The following is a 19,763-nucleotide window of genomic DNA, read 5'->3' on the forward strand; positions in this document are numbered from 1 at the left end:
ATACCCACTAACCATCTCACCTTTTGCCCATAGATGGTGTGCCACAAACCTCTCCGCGGACTGGGTGAAGATGGTTTTCTCTCTCCAGAAGAGAAGAGACTGCTGGGTCTGCAGAGAGCTCCCCCTCTCCTCCACTGTGGGCCTGCCATGCCACACCGAGGCAGCTAACATGAGTGCCTGGGGCCACTTCGACACTTGGTGTAGTGACCTTCACCCATTTCCCTTCAGTGACAACAGCACCTCATGTAGCAAGTTTCCCACCACCGACATGAGATGGCATATTTTCTGCCTGGTAAGGGAGCAAGTTAATGTCACTCCCACTGTAGGTAGGCTGTACACGATGATGGGCTAGAGTGGATGACAGCAGTGCAGACAGAAATAGTGTGTCATGCACCCTTCTTTGTAAAATCGCATGGCCCTGGACATCTTAACTTCCCCCACAAGGGCGGAACCTATAGATTAATTAAAACCTGTTGTGTATGTATTCCTGATGACTCTGACGATGTAACCCAGGCCATGCAGGCCTTAAATACCCATATTTCCACCACAGAATCTAAGTCTTAAAATCCTATAACCACCTACTTTAATCAACTCCCAAGTCCTTGAAAAACTTTCTGTGAAGTATGATTGTTATTATATTTGTTATTCTTTTTTGTTGTAGTTTATATTGCTGCTGCAGCATCTGACTGTAATGCTCCTCCACATACCTGGCCCCAGGGATATCATGACAGAATGGCATAAGAATGTGAGGGCCACACAAGGGTATGCTGGTGCAGAGTGTATGGCAGATGCAACTGAAAGCAATAACTTAAGAAAGGAGGTTGCCATGTGGAAGTTGCTGGGGGGAGGATGCTAAGTGAAAATGCTATACAAGCTACATGCTTTTTGCAAGTGATTGCAGTTCTCCTGTCCAGCCCACCACCACTGGACCACCTTGTAAGTAAGTTCCGCCAAATAAGCCCTAAGTTTCATTTATTGGCTCTGGGCCTCTTTTTTGGCCTCTCAAACTTGGTACCATCCCTACTGAAGTTAACAGGGGTCCGGCATGATACTCAATTTTAAGGAAAATTGTGATTCTCCAGTTTACACTTCTCCCTGATTTCCACAGCACAGCACAATATATCAATAAATATTGTATTCAATACTGCCACCAACTGATCTAATTATATGTCCATGCATGTGTATGTGTGTGTATGTGTGTGTATACTTTGGATAAGTCTAGTAGGATATAGTCATCCCTTAGTATCGATGGAGTATTGGTTCCAGGACCCCTAAGATACCAAAATCTAAGGACTGCTCAAGCCAGTTAATGGCATAGTATTTGCATATAGACTACACACATTCTCCCATATAATTTAAATAATCTCTAGATTACTTTTACCTGATCCCATGTAAATGCTATGTAAATATAGTTTATCCCTGAACAACTTGAGGGTCAGGGACACCAATCCCTGTGCAGTCGAAAAACTATGCATAACTTCTGACTCCCCCAAAACCTAACTACTAATAGCCTACTGTTGACCTGAAGCCTTACCAATAACATAAACAGCTGACTAACCATATTTTTTATGCAAGAATATACTATATTCTTACAACAAAGCTAAAGAAAAAGCTTTTTCAAATTGTTCCAAATCTTCAAAAAATTTTCCAACATATTTATTGAAAAATATTCATATATAAGTGGACCCATGCAGTTCAAGCCCTCATAGTTCAAGGGTCAACTTAGTTATACTATATTTTTTAAATTTTTATATATTTTTTACTGTTTTAACTTTTTTTGTTTCTGAATACTTTCAGACCACAGTTGGCTGAATCCTCAGATGCTGAGCCCAAGGATATGGAGGGCTGACTGTATACACTATAATGGTGGTTATCCTTTAGAGGTAGGATTGAGTGATTTTTATTTCTTTTTAATAATTTTCTGAATCATCTAGGTTTTTCCAACAATATTTTTTTCAAATAAAAATTACACATTTTATAATTAGAAACAAAGCTATTTCCATTAAGAAATCAGTAAAAATATAAATTATTTGTATGTAAATAAACTGGAGATAAGTGCATCAATATAGACTCACCATAGCAAACCACACTCACCCGCTTCATTACACAAGATTTTCAAGTCTGCTCCAACGTATCCATGAGCACTATTTGCCAGCTGCAGCAGCTCAGCCTCAGTGAGCAAGTGGGGTACCCTTCGAAGCAGTTTCTGGAGAATATCTAGCCGGTCCTGAGCATTGGGAACTCCAATCTCAATCTCTTTATCAAATCGCCCAGGTCTTCGGAGAGCAGCATCCAAGGCATGAGGGCGATTTGTGGCCCCAAGAACCAACACTTGTCCTTCACTTACTTCCTAACAAAATAAAATGAAAATAAATTTCTTATTTTTCTGAAAGTTAGAAAAAAAAAGCGGGAGGCGCACACTGGCTGTATAGACAAGGATGAATCATCTAACTGTCCAGGCTACTAAGTCCTATTTCTTACACTTTCATTACCTATCAATTACTTTTATTAGTAATAGATTTTTATTACACATTTATTACTTTTATTATACATTTTCAGTGTTCAGCCTAAATGCTTCCTCCTGTAGAAAGTTTTCCAATACTTACCTCTCCATCCACCATGACATCTCTCTTACTTCTCGCATCTTAACTGTATCATTCTCATAAAAAATAACACATATATAATACTGTACCACATAATTGTTTTAATTGTTTTAAATAGTCCTTTTCCCCTACTTAGAAGTCAGGATTGTGACACATATAATACTCAAATAGAACAAGATTCTAATAGAAAGTTATCTAAAAAGTCTTTGCTTATAGACTGTTTTTTTAATATGGATACATTTTTAAATTCCTGAAAATAGAGACAACAATATAACCAATATCCAAGTATCAGCCACCCTTGAATATATAAGTATTTTTACTCTCTGAAAATGAAATTAGGAAAAACAAATAATAAAGAACTATGATCGTGATCAGCCACCTGTAGAAATTATCCAATATTCTATTCAGATGACCCAGAGACAAGCATAACTGGAATGCAATTTATGTTAAAAAATTTTTTTTAAAGCTCAAACCTAATCAATTATACTGAAAGTGCCAACAGACAATGCATGGACTACAGTGAATCTATGAATTATAAGTTTAGAAGTACAAAAACAGACTCTTAAATATATTCAGACTAAAACATCAGTATCACATGTTTCCATTCCTTGCCCAAAGGCAAGAACACTAATCCACAACAGGCTTATCCCAGTGGCAGAGAAAGACAGCAGATTGAAATAATTAAGATTCACCAACACTAAGTCTTTCATCTGATTTCCTAGTTACCAAGAACCCTTGTAATTATAAGACAGCTCTCTATATTTGCCATCAAGGTGAAAATATGGTCATCCATAAACACAAACATCTGGTCTGCTTAATAGTCACATCTCTGACTGTAAATGGACAAACTAGCATCCTATTTTATACATCATTCTCTTGTAAGTGTTATTATCATGGGTCAGTCTGTCCTCACAACTCTATCATCTCCAACATACTAATAACACTGAATTCTCCAACTTTATAACCTGAGAATCAAACCTGGGACATGACAATCACTCCTAGGTACTGTTCCAGGACTGAGAACCAGTTGGTCAGGCAGCCTCCACCAGGTAACAACCCTTCTCTTACAGACTTAAAATTTTTAACACGTTAGTATATAAGTGACTTGATGCCAAACCTTTATATTATTTTCACATGTCTACTTTCTGCCACTAGGCAGTAAAAACAAAAAGTTCTAAATGACCAGTTTTTTAATGTGCAAAAGAGACTTGATACTACATAATTTCTAAAATTTATTGTGGTTCTAACATATTATGATTCTAAAAACTTTACTTATTCACAATCTAGCATAAAAAGTGTATTTTTCTAATTAATGGATATCAGGAGTCTTAGAAAATTTTTGTTCATGCCTATTGTTAGTCCTATGAATGTTCCTGCCATAATTAGCATATAGTTTTTATTAATAAAAGAATGTATCCCCTATCAGAGAATCTGGTAATATGAATAAGTTCTTTTTAAATGTTGTACAAAACATTTTCCATTATTCTCACTTTCTTTCATTTCCCTAGTACAAAGCCTTGAAAGAGTCCATTTATACATGGGTAATAAGACTTACTCATGACATTTCTTAATAAAAACCCCTCAGGCCAGATGTAGTGGCTCACGCCTGTAATCCCAGCACTTTAGGAGGCCGAGGCGGGCAGATCACGAGGTCAGGAGTTCGAGACCAGCCTGGCCAACATGGTGAAACCCCATCTCTACTAAAATGATTTAAAAAAATTAGCCAGGTGTGATGGTGCATGCCTGTAGTCCCAGCTACTCAGGAGGCTGAGGCAGGAGAATCGCTTGAACCCGGAAGGCGGAGGTTGCAGTGAGCTGAGAGTGCACCACTGCACTCCAGTCTGAATAACAGGGCAAGACTCAATCTCAAAAAATAATAATAATAAATAATAAAATAAAATCCCCTAAAATTTAACTGCTAAATCTTCCTTACTGATCTTTGCTTCAAGTTTTAAAGCTAATAGCATTTACCACAAAATAAATCCATCATGGTATAGTATTTTATATGCTAGAAAAAACCTGCCAGGTTATGATGTTGTCCTAGCAGTTACTAAGTAATCTACTAAAACAAATTATTTTACAGATCTTTCCCCTAGTTACTATGGCCAATATTTTTCCTTTATTCTAAAATATCCAAAGACACTGACACATTCAATAGTTTTTGCCACTACACATGTATTAAGAATTAATCCTACACAGAATCAATACTAGTGCTATACTTACTGAACCAATGCCATCCATCAGTGTTAAGAGTGAAGCCACAACTCTTTTTTCCACTTCATTCTGGGCCCCCTCTCTTTTTGGACAAAGTGCATCCAGCTCATCAATAAAAATAATTGACGGGTGTCTAAAAACAAACAAGTAAAATGAAATCTCTCATCTGTATTTGATTTTAAGTTTTACTTAGTTTTAATTTTTTAATTGAAATGCAACATATGAAATTTAGAATTTACTTAATATTATAAAGATATCATAATGTTCAGCTAAAAAACCTCAGATTCATTCTAGCCCAAAATACTAACTCACTAACTTCATATTCTATTCTATCTGCCTTCCATTAAAAGGCTAGGTAATTGAGTAGAGTATGCTGCTTAAGAGATGAGAGTCTCTTAAGAACTCTCCCAGTAATGCCCAGAACTCTCCCCAGTAATGCCCATTAAGTTGTTATGACTGGATCAAATTCAGAAGCTGAGGCCAGAGATGCTATCCCTTGGAGCAGGTTTGAAACCAAAGGACATAAACTAGAAATGCCCTGTTATTTTTAAACCATTAAAATACTTGCAAGATGATCAATTCTCCCATAAACAGATGTGAATTCTCTCACAGAAGGAAATCTCAACTGCCATGAACACAGCAACAGCAAAAGAATACTAAACAATCAGGTGTACCACTAGTTTTAAAATTTTCAATACAGTACTAGGACTACAAACAGCTTATTTCATCTACTATCATTGGGGGAAAAAATAAACTTCAAAAATGGTGAGTTTTTGATTCAAGAGCAGTAATTACGATATTAAACACCAAAACAGCCAGCATTTTGGGAGGCTGAGGCAGGAGAATGGCTTGAGCCCAGGAGTTCAAGACCAGCCTGACCAACATAGCAAGATCCTGTTGCTAGAAAAAAAAAAAATACAAAAAGTAGTTGCGCATGGTAGTGCTCACCTATAGTTCCAGCTATTTGGGAGGCTATAGGGGGAGGATCACTTGAGTTCAGGAATTTAGGTTTCATTGTTACACTGTAATGAGTATTAGGATATTGGTCTATAACTTAGTCAAACGTAACGTTAACATCACTCGTAATATAGCTATGTCTCTACCACTGTTTTGCTTTTGTTTGTTTGTTTTTGAGACGGGGTCTGTGTTGCCCAGGCTGGAGTGCAGCGGTGAAATCATGGCTCACTACAGCCTTGATCTCCCAGGTTCAGTGATCCTCCTGCCTCAGCTTCCTTAGTAGGTGGGACTACAGGCATGTGCTACCACGCCCAGCTAATTATTTTTATTTATTTATTTTTTTTTTCTGAGACAAAGTCTCGCTCTTGTCCCCCAGGCTGGAGTGTGATGGCACAATCAAGGCTCACTGCAACCTCTGCCTCCCGGGTTCAAGAGATTCTCCTGCCTCAGCCTCCCGAGTAGCTGAGATTACAGGCACTTGCCACCACACCCGGCTAATTTTTGTATTTTTAGTAGAGACAGGGTTTCACCATGTTGGCCAGGCTGGACTCTAACTCCTGACCTCAACTGATCTGCCTGCCTCGGCCTCCCAAAGTACTGGGATTATAGGTGTGAGCCACCGTGCCCAGCCAATTTCAGACAGGGTCCCACTATGCTACCCAGGCTGGTCTCAAACTCCTGGGCTCAAGCAATCCTCCTGCCTTGGCCTCCCAAAGAGATGGTATTATAGGCATGAGCCACCACATCCAGCCAGAGTCATTATTTAATGGGCAAAAGATTTGTCCCTTTGAAGCAAAGTATAACATAACGAAGTTCTAATATAAAGAGCTACAATAATACAGTCTACTAGAAAAACTAAACATATTAGATACACCTAAGCACCCAAAGAAAGTCATGGATTTCTATGCTCAAACAAGGTCACATGATTTATCAAGCACTATGTCTTAATTCTTCTACTTTATGTAATTTAACAACATTTATCAAACTTTTAAAGATTAGATAGAAATAGAATTTCATTAGATCTATAATCTATTTCTACTACTATCACTATTATTTTTGTACCACTGTTTATGCTTTGTATAAGGCGCTAGTATCTCACTTTGACTAATATAGCCTTGATTATTAATTCCAAAACATTTAAAAATAAAAAGTACCGTAGAGTGGCTTCAGCAAATATCTGACGTAACTTTGCTTCAGTCTCACCATAGAATCTATAACAAATAAAATGTATTTAAAGACCATTTCTTATTGTTTTTAAAGCTTTGTCATACTTAAAATTAGTTTCAAAAATTATTTTCCAAACAATTATTAAGAAGCAAAATATTTCAATGTACAAAATATCAGACAGAATACCACACAATCATTTCTAAAAACCATGTTTTAGAAATATATTGTTTACTCTATTAAAACATGTACTTACTTGCTTATAATTTCAGGACCATTAATTACAGAAACATAGGCTCCAACTTCATTAGCAACAGCCCTGGCGATCATTGTTTTTCCAGTACCTGGAGGACCATAAAGTAACACTCCTCTAGGGGCAGGAATTCCTGGAAGAAAAAGTAGAAAACACTAGATTCACCATCACCAGGTTTCTTATAAATGTAAGAAGTTCAAACATGAGTTATAAAATTTAACTTTACCTTGCATCACAAGGAGTCAAGAGTTTTTTCTCCCCCTCCAGAAAGATGTACTAACTAGCCCAAACACTGATCCCCAGCAACGACTTTCTCTCTCTGTAGACCACAGAACAGAAGCAGCATGTGGGTTAAAAAAAAAAAAAAAAAAAAAAAAAGGCCGGGCACGGTGGCTCACGCCTGTAATCCCAGCACTTCGGGAGGCTGAGGCGGGTGGATCACGAGGTCAGGAGATCAAGACCATCCTGGCGAACACGGTGAAACCCCGTCTCTACTAAAAAATACAAAAAAATTAGCCAGGCGTGGTGGCGGGCACTTGTAGTCCCAGCTTCTCGGGAGGCTGAGGCAGGAGAATGGCGTGAATCTGGGAGGCGACCGAGCTTGCAGTGAGCTTGCAGTGAGCGGAGATTGCGCCACAGCACTCCAGCCTGGGAGACAGAGCGAGACTCCGTCTCAAAAAAAAAAAACCTGGACACCAACATTGTTGCAATGCCCCATCCCACACAACACAGTTCAATGATCAAAAAACATAGCGCAGCCACCAATCCCAGTTTTTTTCCAACTAACCATCTTGAAGAGTACATATGTTTGCTGGTATAAAAGGTACATAAGTACTAGCAAAATGCCAATCTAAGGGTTCATTTTACACATACATATATATACATACACGTATGTATATATAAGATTCATGAGAAAGGAAAAAGCAGAGAGATCAGACACACCAAATATATGCAAAGGATCTTGGCAATAACAAGGCAGGGGAAGCCCTGAGCTTCCTGAGTCAAGCCATTCCCTTAATTACCTGCTTCAGTGCAAAAAGATGGGTACACAGTTACATTTCCTAACAAAGAAGTTTTATCTAACGTATTTGAATGGTTTATTTCTTCAGTCATTACAGATGACCCAGCATGACAAGATACTTATTCTAGATCCAATACAGGTAATTGTGGAAATACGCTATTAGAAGAGACAAGGCTGTCACTAATTCACATTACAACCTAAAAATACCAAGGCATAGAAAATGGCCCATTTAACTGGCATCTCCCAAAGCAACTGACATCTTCTAACACACCCACCACTCAGAAAATAAAAAAAGGAAGAGGATGAGCAATCACTAGATAAGTGTCAACTATCTTTTAATTTGAATTTAACATTTTTGGGTGCAATAAACTGAAGATATCATACCATAACTCTTGAAAAGCTCAGGCTGTTTGAGGGGCAATTCAATTATCTCTCTAATTGCTTTCAGCTGGCTACTTAAGCCTCCTATCATGTCATACGTTACTTTGAATTGGTTGTCTTGCTCTTTTGAATTTTTATCAATCTCTGTAAAATTGACTCTTGTTGTTGAAGAAATAAAATAAAAAGTATCAGTACTGCACTTTGCTCCTATGCTGAACTTTAGCAGTCTCTCTTCTTCGGTAAGTTGCTCATTTCCTTCTCTGGCAGATTCAAAACTACATTTAACACCTGCGACTTCCTCTAGCATAAGTCCACTGCCATCTCCAGGGCTCTGTGTAACAACCAAAACATCACTGGCTTTATTTGTAATTCTGTCATCAACTGGTTTACAAGGAGTACTTCCTGATGTTGAGATCCGGGTATCCTCCAGATCTAACTGGCTTAGCTGTAAGGATAACTCCAGGCTACTGGTTTCCATGCTGGACTGTTCAAAGGCCATTCTTTGGGCATCAGTGTCAAAGTCACTCTGAGGTCCTCCCAATGTCATGCCATCTGCCCCTTTCACTCGCAGTACTTGCAGCTTGTACGGTCGTCCATAGAATGTACAATACAGAAAGTTGCCTGGTAAAACGATCTTGCCATCTAGAAAATAATTTATTAAATATACATGTTAGCATAATTTTTGTTACCAGTTTAATGTTTAAATAGCAATATATTTCATCTACTAACTGACTGAAAAGACTAAATCAAAGGCAGAGTATTAATAAAATAATTGTCATAAAATATTGAGGACCTAATATTCCCCTATAATATAGCACCATCTGGAGATAGAAGGAAAAGATGATTCTCTGAAATCCTCCACACTCAGTAGATCTCAGATTCTAGCAACCATATCAACAAATAGCCAGGCATTCCATATTCAGTAATAAACTAAATGAAAATGGCACACCCAAACCAACACTCCAAGATAGCATCTCTCACTGGAAAGGGCAAGAACAGTCTCAATTCTACCACTGACTCTTTCCACAGACAAGTCATATATTCTTTCCACTGCTCAACTGCCAATTAACCAGGAAAAGTAACACATCCCTGTCTTAAAAGTATATTCATTCATTAAGGGGAATATTCTCAAAGCTATTTTGAAGAAAACTACTGTGCACTTATAAGCCCTCAAGGACACTTTATTTGCTAATGCCTTGCAGCTTAAAACTTAAGAAAACAATTTAAAATATTTGTCTCACCTAGTTTTCTCAGAATGCAACCAGTCAGTTCTTCTTCATTAATTTCCATATCTTTGTCACTGTTAAAAGAATGAGAAGGGGACAGAAATCAGCATTAGGTACATCAGAAACTAAACTGGTATCAAATTACATGTATATAGTTATAATATAGACTTAATCAAAAGAATAATCCACCTGCAACCTTAAATAATGTATACAATTTTGAAACGATGGACATTTTTCAGAAACATATAGCCATGAAAATATCATTTGGAATCTGTTGCCTTAGTGGCATAAACCAATGTTCTTCAAAACACAAGGGTAATGAAATCATTTCAGTCAGCCCCATTCAGCACTTTGTTAATACAATAAGAAATGCAGGGTACACTGAATATAGAAAGGGTAAATACTGCTTTGTAAAACATTAGCTTCTAACACATACATACACATATGCACGTATATGAGCACTGTATCTATGGATGTGTATATACAAAGAATCTGATGAAAAAATCCATTTTTTATTAAGAGTCATAGTCAAAAACATTTTTAAAATGCTGACCTAAACTAATAATTCCCTTTATAAAGTTGCCTAGCTTGGAGAAAAGGCTCTTATTAATAACTTACTTCATTCTCTTAGTATAACTTACAAATTATTTCTTCAAGAAAATTAATTCCTATACAGTATGTTACTTGAAGAGGCAGAAGTAGGAAAAAGGGGAGTAATAGTTACAATGGAGGTTTTTTCTGGAGACAGGGCATGACCGAGGAAAAATGAGATCCCCTCCTTCCTAATGATAACTGTGTCTCCCCAGAGAGCTGCTTAAGTGCAGGAAGTGAACACACCTAAATATCATACATTTATAAAGAAATCTGCTCTTGGAGAGTTCTCAGAACAAGAGTATTTTTCCTCCTCCTCTGTGCATAAGCAGCCCATATCAGGAGGGGAGACAAATAGCTGTCTAGTTCTGTCAGTGACCAGTGGAGCGGGGGCAGTCTAGCTCAAGGGGAAGTGTAAGTGACTGGAAGCTGAGCATGGTGGCTCATGCCTATAATCCCAGCACTTTGGGAGGCTGCGGTGGGTGGACCGCCTGAGCTCAGGAGTTCAAAACCAGCCTGGGCAACATGGCAAAAACTTACCTCTACAAAAAATACAAAAGAAAATTAGCCAGACGTGGTGGCATGTGCCTGTGTGTCCATCTGGTCAAAATAACCTTGTTCTCCACTTTTATTTTTTTTTTTTTTGGAGATGAGGTCTCACTCTTGTCACCCAGGCTGGAGTGTGGTGGTATGATCTCAGCTCACTGCAACCTCCACCTCACAGGCTCAAGTGATCCTCCTACCTCAGCCTCCAGAGTAGCTGGGAACACAGGTGCTCACCACCACAGCCAGCTAATTTTTAACATATACACATTTTATAGAGACAGTGTTTCACCATGTTGCCAGGCTGGTCTCGAACTCCTAAGTTCAGGCGATCCACCCACCTCAGCCTCCCAAAGTGCTGGGATTACAGGCGTGAGCCACTGTGCCTGGCTTCCATCACTTTTATCAGTAATAATACAATATAGTCAATCCTCAATACCTGTGGACGCTGTATTTGGAAATTTACCAACTCCCAAAAATTCATATGTACCCCAAAATCAATACTCACAAAGCATTTGTGGTCATTAGTGACACGGAAGAGCAGCAAAAAATTTGGGTTACCCAACACCCATGTTACCATATAGAATAAGGTGACTCTCCGCCCTGTTTCACCTCTCATTCAGAGATGACCGGAGAATGGAAGTGATAGGGGACACAGCAGTGTAGTGAAGAAGCTCCAGGCCTGGGGCCAGTTGGAGGGAGTTTGAATCCCAACACTGGCACCTGTAGTGGGGCAGCCTCAGGCAAGTCCCTTAACACTTCTAAATCTCCTCTTCTCTTTTGTAAAATAAAGAAAAGAAAATCTACCAGAATGAATTATTTTGGAGTTTTAAGATTACAATCTATGTAAAATGTATGTGTATGTATGTATTATATTATATATATACACTACATATATTACGTGTGTGTGTGTTGCATGTATGTATATACACATACATACATATTTCCCTCTAGGAGAAATGTCTCAGTATTTGCTAACGGTGTTCAAGGCAGCTTTGATAGAACATAACTAACCATAAATAATGAGAATCAACTATATATTCATATAAAAGAAAGAGCAAGAAATAGAATGGGGGGAAATTTCATGAATCAAATATATGTATAAACTAATGAGAAAATTGCATGTATCTCCTTAAATGCGTACATTTACTTGTGTTTATGGAACTCTAAACCAAGTTATACTTAAATTGCTTTTGTTAAACTCTGAATAGAAAGTATTTATAAATACATGTAAGAACAGTAAAAATATCAAACCAATTTTGCTTTTAAAAAAATAACAGTTGCACATAAAACAATTTCCACTAGAAGGAGCTCTAACATTACTATTAATTATAAAATCTTTCAGTTGCAACTGAAGGATTTAGGCAGACTAAAATGACTGATTTTCCCAATTGGAAATTAACTTTCTTGTCTATACTCTGCTGCCACATTTAAAACATAAGATTTTTTAAAACAAAATTTTCAAACCTGAGTTTTCATTTAAAACATATACAGTCCTCTATAATAAGCAATCATTACTCACCTAAGACTGGTGTGCACTCAAGAGGTCTGATTAGTTTGTAGGTCATCATAAATGCTAATTCCAGTCAACGAATTACTGCTACCTGTAGCACTGTTTTAAGACATAGTCTGAGGAATAATCCAGTTTAATCTGAACAGTACTATTAACTACCTCATAAAATATTAGGCAAGTTACTTCTCATTAAGCTATTTCACCTGTTTAAAAAGGGAAGGGTAAATGTGTGTGTGTGTATACATACGTGCAATATATACAAAGCTTCTGTATACAGCTGGTAGTCAACATATTGTCTCCTGTCCCTTCTGCCTTTTATTATTAATTAAACTGTTACTATAAGCTCTGAAAACATTTTCCTGTTATAAAGGAAAAAATATGCCAAAACTCAAGTCTAAAATCTACAATAGTAGCAAAAGAGAAGAAAACATATTAAAATCAATCTGATAACTAGAAAATGGTTTGTAGTTCTCACATATAATGTAAACATATCCCCCAAGCTATTGCTAAGGTGACATTAAAGTATAAAAAGATGCTTTTTGTAAATGACTTTTGATAAGACTTCTATATGCAAACCGAGTCGAAATCCTATTAAATACAGAATATTCAGGAGGATGGATGATATACCTTAACTATCTTGATAGGCAGATTCAAACAATTAGCCTGTGGTGAGGGATTATTTTAAAATCTGATAGTAACGACCGTTTGTTTTACTAAATTGAATAATCAACAAGTTAAAATATACAGTCAAGTTCTTTGCTTGCATAGTCTTAATTAAAACTTGTTTCTGTTTGACTCACAGTAATCTACTCTTTTCTTTACAACTGTAAGAAGCCCTGATTACACTGCAAGTCAAGGTGAAAAACACTGCTAAATATTCATCAATGAAAATTACTCTCACCTAAAATATCAGGGCATACTCTAATCATGGAAAATAAAAGTCCTTAGTCTATAAATTATATAGCACTCATTCAGCTTGGGTTGTCTAATACAACACAAGTGACCACTAGCCACTCAGCACACGTAGCTATCAAATGCTTAAAATGGGGCTAGTCTCAACTGTGATGTGCTATAAGTGTAACATATACACTGGATTTTGAAGACTTAGTTTGAAAAAAAGGATGTAAAATATCTTATTGGTAACTTTTTTTTTTTTGAGACACAGTCTCACTCTTTCACGCAGGCTAGAGTGCAGTGGTGCAATCCCAGCTCACTGCAACCTCCACCTCCCAGACTTAAGCAATCCTCCTGTCTCCACCTCCCAAATAGCTGGGACTACAGGTACACACCACCATGCCTAGAAATTTTATTTTTTGTATTTTTTGTAGAGACAGGGCTTCCCCATATTGCTCAGGTTAGTCTTGAACTCCTGAGCTCAAGTGATCCACCCACTTCGGGCTCCCAAAGTGCTGGGATTACAGGCATAAGCCTCCGCACCCAGCCCTTATTGGTAATTTTTTATAATTACATGTTAAAATACATTTTTACATATATTGGTTAAATAAAACATACTATTATAATTCATTGTACCTGTTTCTCTCTTTTTAAAATGTTACAAGAAAATGCAAAATTACTTATGTGGTTTACATTTGTGACTCTTATATTTCTACTGGGCAGCTTTGATCCAGATAGTCACCAAAGAAAAGAGCCAAACCTCAGTGCCACATCCATTTCCTCAGCCTGTAGCACAGCACCCACAAGAGGCTGGACTTGGATGGCATCACCAGGCCTCACACCCACATTCTTCTGCGCCATTTCACTCAGGCCAACCTTGCCTCCAGGAAATCCTGCCATAGGCCACGCTGTATAGACCTGCCAGACAGAGGAAATAAAAATGTTAGAAAATAAATATTCATAGAATACCATCAATTTACAAGGTAGAATGCTAAGGACAGTCAAGTACTTAGATATGCAAAATACAGTCTTTACCCAAAAAGAGTTATAATCTGATACCAATTGCAGTAAGATAAATTGCATTTTTTTAAAAATTTAAATACTATAAGGGCTCATGAAAAATAAACTTTTTAATAATATTCATCTTTTTCTAAAGAGCAAGAATGATCCCACAGTGAAGACAGTAGAAGATATGAAAGATATATGAAAAAAAATAAGGGCATTAACAGGTGATAATGAGGAAATGACAAAAATATTAAGGCAAGATAACTTGTAAAGTAATTCAGCCTGGAAATTAAACTACATCCAGGACACAGTGAGGGACACAAAACAAGAGCTTTGCCAGAACCTGGGTCTTATCAAATTTAAACGTTAAGAGAGGGAAGCGAAAATTTCTAGCTTGAGCTCACACACTTATAGTCCTCTCTTTTACAAGACACAGTAAAGGAACTTTAAAGTATAAGCTAGAAAAATGAAAAGAATAAGAGGGGTGCCATCAGCAGACAAAAAAAATTCAAAGTATTTCCAGAGGATCCCCAGCAGATCAGAGAAGCATCAAAGGAAGCCAGGAAAGATAAGGGGCTGGTAGCAGAGGAGAAAGCCAAGCTGCCAAAAATGATCCAGGAAAGGTTCTAGGCTGAGAATCTCAGGTATAAAGAATGACAGCAAGGAGAAACAGCTGAAACCAGGGAGAACAGTAAAATATTTATATACAGAACAGGTGACCTTCTTACCCCAAAATAATATTTTTATAAAGAAATATAACTGACAGGAAGAAATACTGTCACTACCGCCGGAGGAAACACTTCTCTCTACAAAACATTTTAGGGGCTACTATGCCCAGCAGAGTCACAGACAGCAAAGGAACAGAGAGTTAATACACACATTAATGTCTTTTAAAATACAGTTTTTCATTTATTCCTGCTTGTGTTGAAAATTAAAATCAGAAACATCTCAAACACAGGTTGAGCATCCCTTATCCAAAATGCTTAGGACCAGATGCATTTTCTATTTTCAATTTTGGAATATTTGCTTTATGTTTACTGGCTAAGCATCCCAACTCTGAAATCCAAAATGTTCCAATGAGCATCTCCTTTGACCACCACAGCACTCAAAAGCATTACAGAGTTTAGATTTCTGGATTTGCAATGTTCAGTCTTTATTTCTAAACTAAGGAAATGCAAAAGACTCTTACCTCTTGCTTTCCGTTCAAACTAGTAAGCAACACTGGTCGACCTATACATATATTTGCAGACTTCATAGTGTTGAGTCCAAGATGAATAAGGGAATTCTGGAATGTTTTCGGAATTCTGTCATCTACTATGAAGGAAAAGAAAATTATTTTTTACTACTTCGTAACAGAAGTTAAAGCATGCTTTCTTTTGCAGTAAATAAAAATACTCTAACCATATAACCACATGAATGTACTTATCATACCCTGGAGAAACTAGTGTTCCAACTTTTGTTATAACAAACAGATTTAAAACCAAATGCTTTTGAGGGTCTACTGGTAACATATTAAGTATTAACTAAAAACAAGATGTTTTATGGGGTGAGCATTGGTTTCCTTTTTTCTGAGTCTCTAATTTCTTTAAGAACTAAATATAATTGCAAAAGAGAGTCTCTGAGCTTTAAGTTCAAAGTTGACTCAGCTACTAGTATTCAAAGGATTGAACTGGGAACTGGAACATCTATCTGGCTCTAGAGGATTAAGTTATGTTTCTACTTCTGCCCCACATTATGGTCATCGCCAGATCTTTTTCTTCTATGTTACCAAGAATAGACAAAGATAGTAACACAAGTCGTCTTCCTTATACAAACACACTGACTGAAATCACCACTAGTGATTTCAACTTTTGGCTGAAAAAGGGGGTCCAGAATTCAGTCCAGTTAACAACACCTCTGAAAATGATGTGCTGACATCTCCACTCCTTCCTATCCACCCCACCTCCACCAAGCTCCATATTTAGCTAGGTGTCCCTCCTCTAATTCCCCCAGCACTCTGTGCTGCCAGTTAGTAGCATTTATCATAATATTCATTTGTTTTAGTCTTTCTCCTTAATTGTATATTGCTTTGAAGCAGGAATTGGGTCCTATTTCTCTCTGTATCTCCAATGCTTACAGTGCGTTAAATGTAGCAGTTGCACAATAAATGGCCATAAAATGAATAAATGTAGTAAATGAGTATACAATGTTTTTCTTTTCAGCACAAAATCCATGAAACACTTACGTAATTTAAAAATGTCACAACTTCATTATAAAATTTATTGTAAACATATATACCATAATCACAGAGATCTACCTGTTTTCCTTAATAATCAGAAAACATATTTTGTAATAAAAAAGAAATTAAAGCAATGAAAGCAAAACCATAAGGTACAAATATGATTTACGTTATTCTGTCACTACAAAATAACTCCCCAACACGTTTCTTTTTCTTCTTACAAGAGGTGCAAATCTAGAAAAACAAAGCATCTCATAAAGCTAAGATGAACAGCACTGAGTATAAAATGAAATTAACACATACTGCATAATACGAGAAGCTGGACAGAAATTCAATCTTCCAATGAGCATTAGGTATCTTATATAGTTTGCTGGTCATTAACAGCAAAGCATACTGCCATTAGATGATCTCATAATATTCAGTTCCTGCCTCTTTCTTCCCAAACCTCAATGAACTACCTTTCCCTCTTGACAACTACCACACAAGTGTTCTCAGTCCTTCCCAAGACGTTAGTTTTCTACTTCTCCTTCCACCCTATCCAGCACATTCTCCATGCCCCAGGATTTATTCTCCACCTTCTCTTTCAAGGGTAATCATGTTCAAATTCCCATCCGCCGGTCTCATTTTCCAAAACATCACCACTGTGTTCTCTGCTTACACTACACAGGTCTACTCAAGTTGTCCACAGAGTTCCCTTCTCACCTCACTCCTCCAATACTTTAAAAATATGTCAACATCTAATTTCCCCATTAACTACTTTCACATTGATTGAGCACCTTAACTATCAGATTAACAAGATAGTAAAGATAATTTCAAACAACCATCCACCCTTCATTTATTCATTCGGCAAATAAGTACTACGTGCCTACTATATGGCAGATACTATGCTAGGCACTTTTGTTCACAAGTCCTTGGTCTCACAGAGTTTATAGCCTTGTAGGATGAGTGAGTTATTAAGCAATCAGTGAATAGCTGTAAAATTATACTAAGATTAATACAATGAAAAAATGACTTAGAGTGCCAGGAGAGCCTATAATGTGGGATCTGACCTGATTTCGAATATGAGAATGTTTCTCAAAGGAAGTGATGTTAAAATCAGGTCTGAAAGAAGAGTAGGAACTAACAAAATGAAGAGAAGAAAAAGATAATTCTCAGCAAAGAAGACAGCATGTACAAAGTTCCTGGGCAGAAGGTGGTATGGCACATCCTCAGGAGAGTATAGGCAGAGTGGTGGAAACATAGGGAAGCCATGTAAAGAAGGTAAAGACCACCCAGGACGATAGTGCAACAGGCTGCATTAAGATGCTGGTCATTACTCTGACAGTAATGGGAGTCCAGAAAGGGATGAAAAGCAATGTCATGACAAGATCTGCATCTTACAAGATCATTCTGGCTGCAGAACAGAAAACGAGTAAGGGGCAAAACTGGAAGCAGGAAAATCAGCTAAAAGGCTGTTGTAGCAGTCCAGGTGAGAGATGATGGCGTCTGAAATTAAGGTAGAAACAGTGGGAATGGCATGTAGAAGAGGAATATGTAAAATATTTAGGTAATAAACATGATTTAGTGGTGAACTAGGTATGTGAGATATAGGGGGGAAGAGTCATGGATGACTCTTAGGTTTCTGAATTTTGCAATGCAAAAAACTGAACAGAATGAAAGTTTGTTTTGTTGGAGGAAATACGGGCTCATGAAGTTAGTCCTGAAGTATCTTTGAGACACTCATGAGAAGAGTGACTGTACAGCACTATATTCAAAATATGGCCCACGACGATTTGTCAGTGCTTCATGACAAGTGCAAAACATGAGAGTAAGTGTTTAGAAGCTTTTATTGAAATTTGCAGAATAATTTCACATCTGTTTAATAAAATTTTTTCCTTATTTTTCTAGAAAATCATTTTGACTGTATTTTACAAAAATGCCGACCTGTGACCTATTGTAAATGTTAAAGTCTTCACCACAGAGAGCTTGAGAAGCACTTGGCTAAAAGACAACTATATCAAGGCACAATAACAAAAGATTTACAAATATAAATCTGACACTGAAGAGACTATGGATGAGAAACTCTGGGCACTGGATGAACTTGCTAGGGAGAGAGGATTTACTGAGAGGAAAAAAAGGTTTTGGACTAAGAATTGACAAACTTCAACATTTAATAGTCAAGGGAAGAAGACGAGCCTGCAAAGGAAAATGATGAAACATCAACAAAGATGAAGAAAACTAGGCAAGTTTGACAACAAATAAGAAGTTGTGTTTCAAGAAGGAGGAAATGGTCAAAAATACTAAAAGTTGCTCTGGTCAAGTAAGGTTTATCAACATGGAGATGCTCGGAAACCACACCAGGAACAGTTTCCATGGAATCACGGGGTGGAAGTCAAAGAGGAATAGGCTAAGGAGAGTATGTAAGTGATGAGGCGGCAGAGACCACTCCATTTTAGAAGTTTGGCAATGGACAGAGAGATGGTTACAGGAAGAAAATGTGGAGCTTTTGTTCTGATTTAAAGTGGAAGAGAAATGAGCATGTTTAGATGTCAATGGGAAGGATCTAGTTCAAAAACAAGTTGAACCTTCAGGACAGAACAAGTTGTCCTCCCATACCTAAGGAAGAGTGAAAATACCATGTGAACTCTAAACCGTCTTTAAGGTCTGATTAGACATAAAAAATGTTGCCACTAGTTTAGTCTGGTCCATTGTTCAAAGCTATTACACATCAAATATAAAATTTCAATTTATAATTCAATTTATAAGACTTTTAAGTATAAATTCGTTCTCCCAAATCAAGGGAGCTGTCATCTGGGACAATGGCTTTGAAGTCAAACACATCTGGACTCAAATATCAGCTCTGCCTCTTAGTACCTGTGTAGCCTGAATGGAATCACATTGCCTTTCCTTCCCCTATAAAACGGTCATTACTATACCCATCGGTCACGGCTTCTGTAGAAATTAGATGAGCTATATATACTGCTAACACCAGTGTGCAGTTACTAGCAGTTATTAAATATCACAACCTGTGTAGTACTGGAAGAAAATGCTATATCATCACTCCTAAAGGCAGAGTGATCCACATTTTTACTTTATTGGTTATTTAGTTTTTTAGGATAAGTATCCCATGTTAGCTAGTTACGAAAAATTTTGCAATTAAATATGTCGTTAATGTTAAAGGAGACAAAGAGTTTCAAGTGC

The 19,763-nt window shown here is 37.3% G+C and overlaps 1 protein-coding gene across 11 annotated transcripts in view; it reads right to left on the reverse strand.

The window, feature by feature from the left end:
* SPATA5 (spermatogenesis associated 5) overlaps positions 1-19,763 on the reverse strand; it is a 405,297-nt gene that overhangs the window by 384,581 nt on the left and 953 nt on the right. For 9 of the 11 annotated variants that reach the window (XR_004182692.1, XR_002522188.2, XR_002522189.2 and 6 more), the window contains exons 2-9: positions 15,555-15,679; positions 14,121-14,278; positions 9,835-9,893; positions 8,597-9,235; positions 7,195-7,324; positions 6,929-6,985; positions 4,827-4,950; positions 2,095-2,350 (exon numbers count right to left, since the gene is read on the reverse strand). Coding sequence is in view for 8 of the 11 variants with exons in the window: in XM_021938774.2 (XP_021794466.1) it covers positions 2,095-2,350; positions 4,827-4,950; positions 6,929-6,985; positions 7,195-7,324; positions 8,597-9,235; positions 9,835-9,893; positions 14,121-14,278; positions 15,555-15,679 (1,548 nt within the window). In the remaining 3 variants the exon portion in view is untranslated. Of the gene's footprint in view, positions 1-2,094; positions 2,351-4,826; positions 4,951-6,928; positions 6,986-7,194; positions 7,325-8,596; positions 9,236-9,834; positions 9,894-12,475; positions 12,566-14,120; positions 14,279-15,554; positions 15,680-19,763 lie in introns of those variants that run through there. The other 2 variants (XM_021938778.2, XM_021938773.2) reach the window with 2 other exon arrangements.

This window comes from Papio anubis, chromosome 3 (assembly GCF_008728515.1).
Source record: "Papio anubis isolate 15944 chromosome 3, Panubis1.0, whole genome shotgun sequence".
NCBI classification, from domain to species: domain Eukaryota; kingdom Metazoa; phylum Chordata; class Mammalia; order Primates; family Cercopithecidae; genus Papio; species Papio anubis.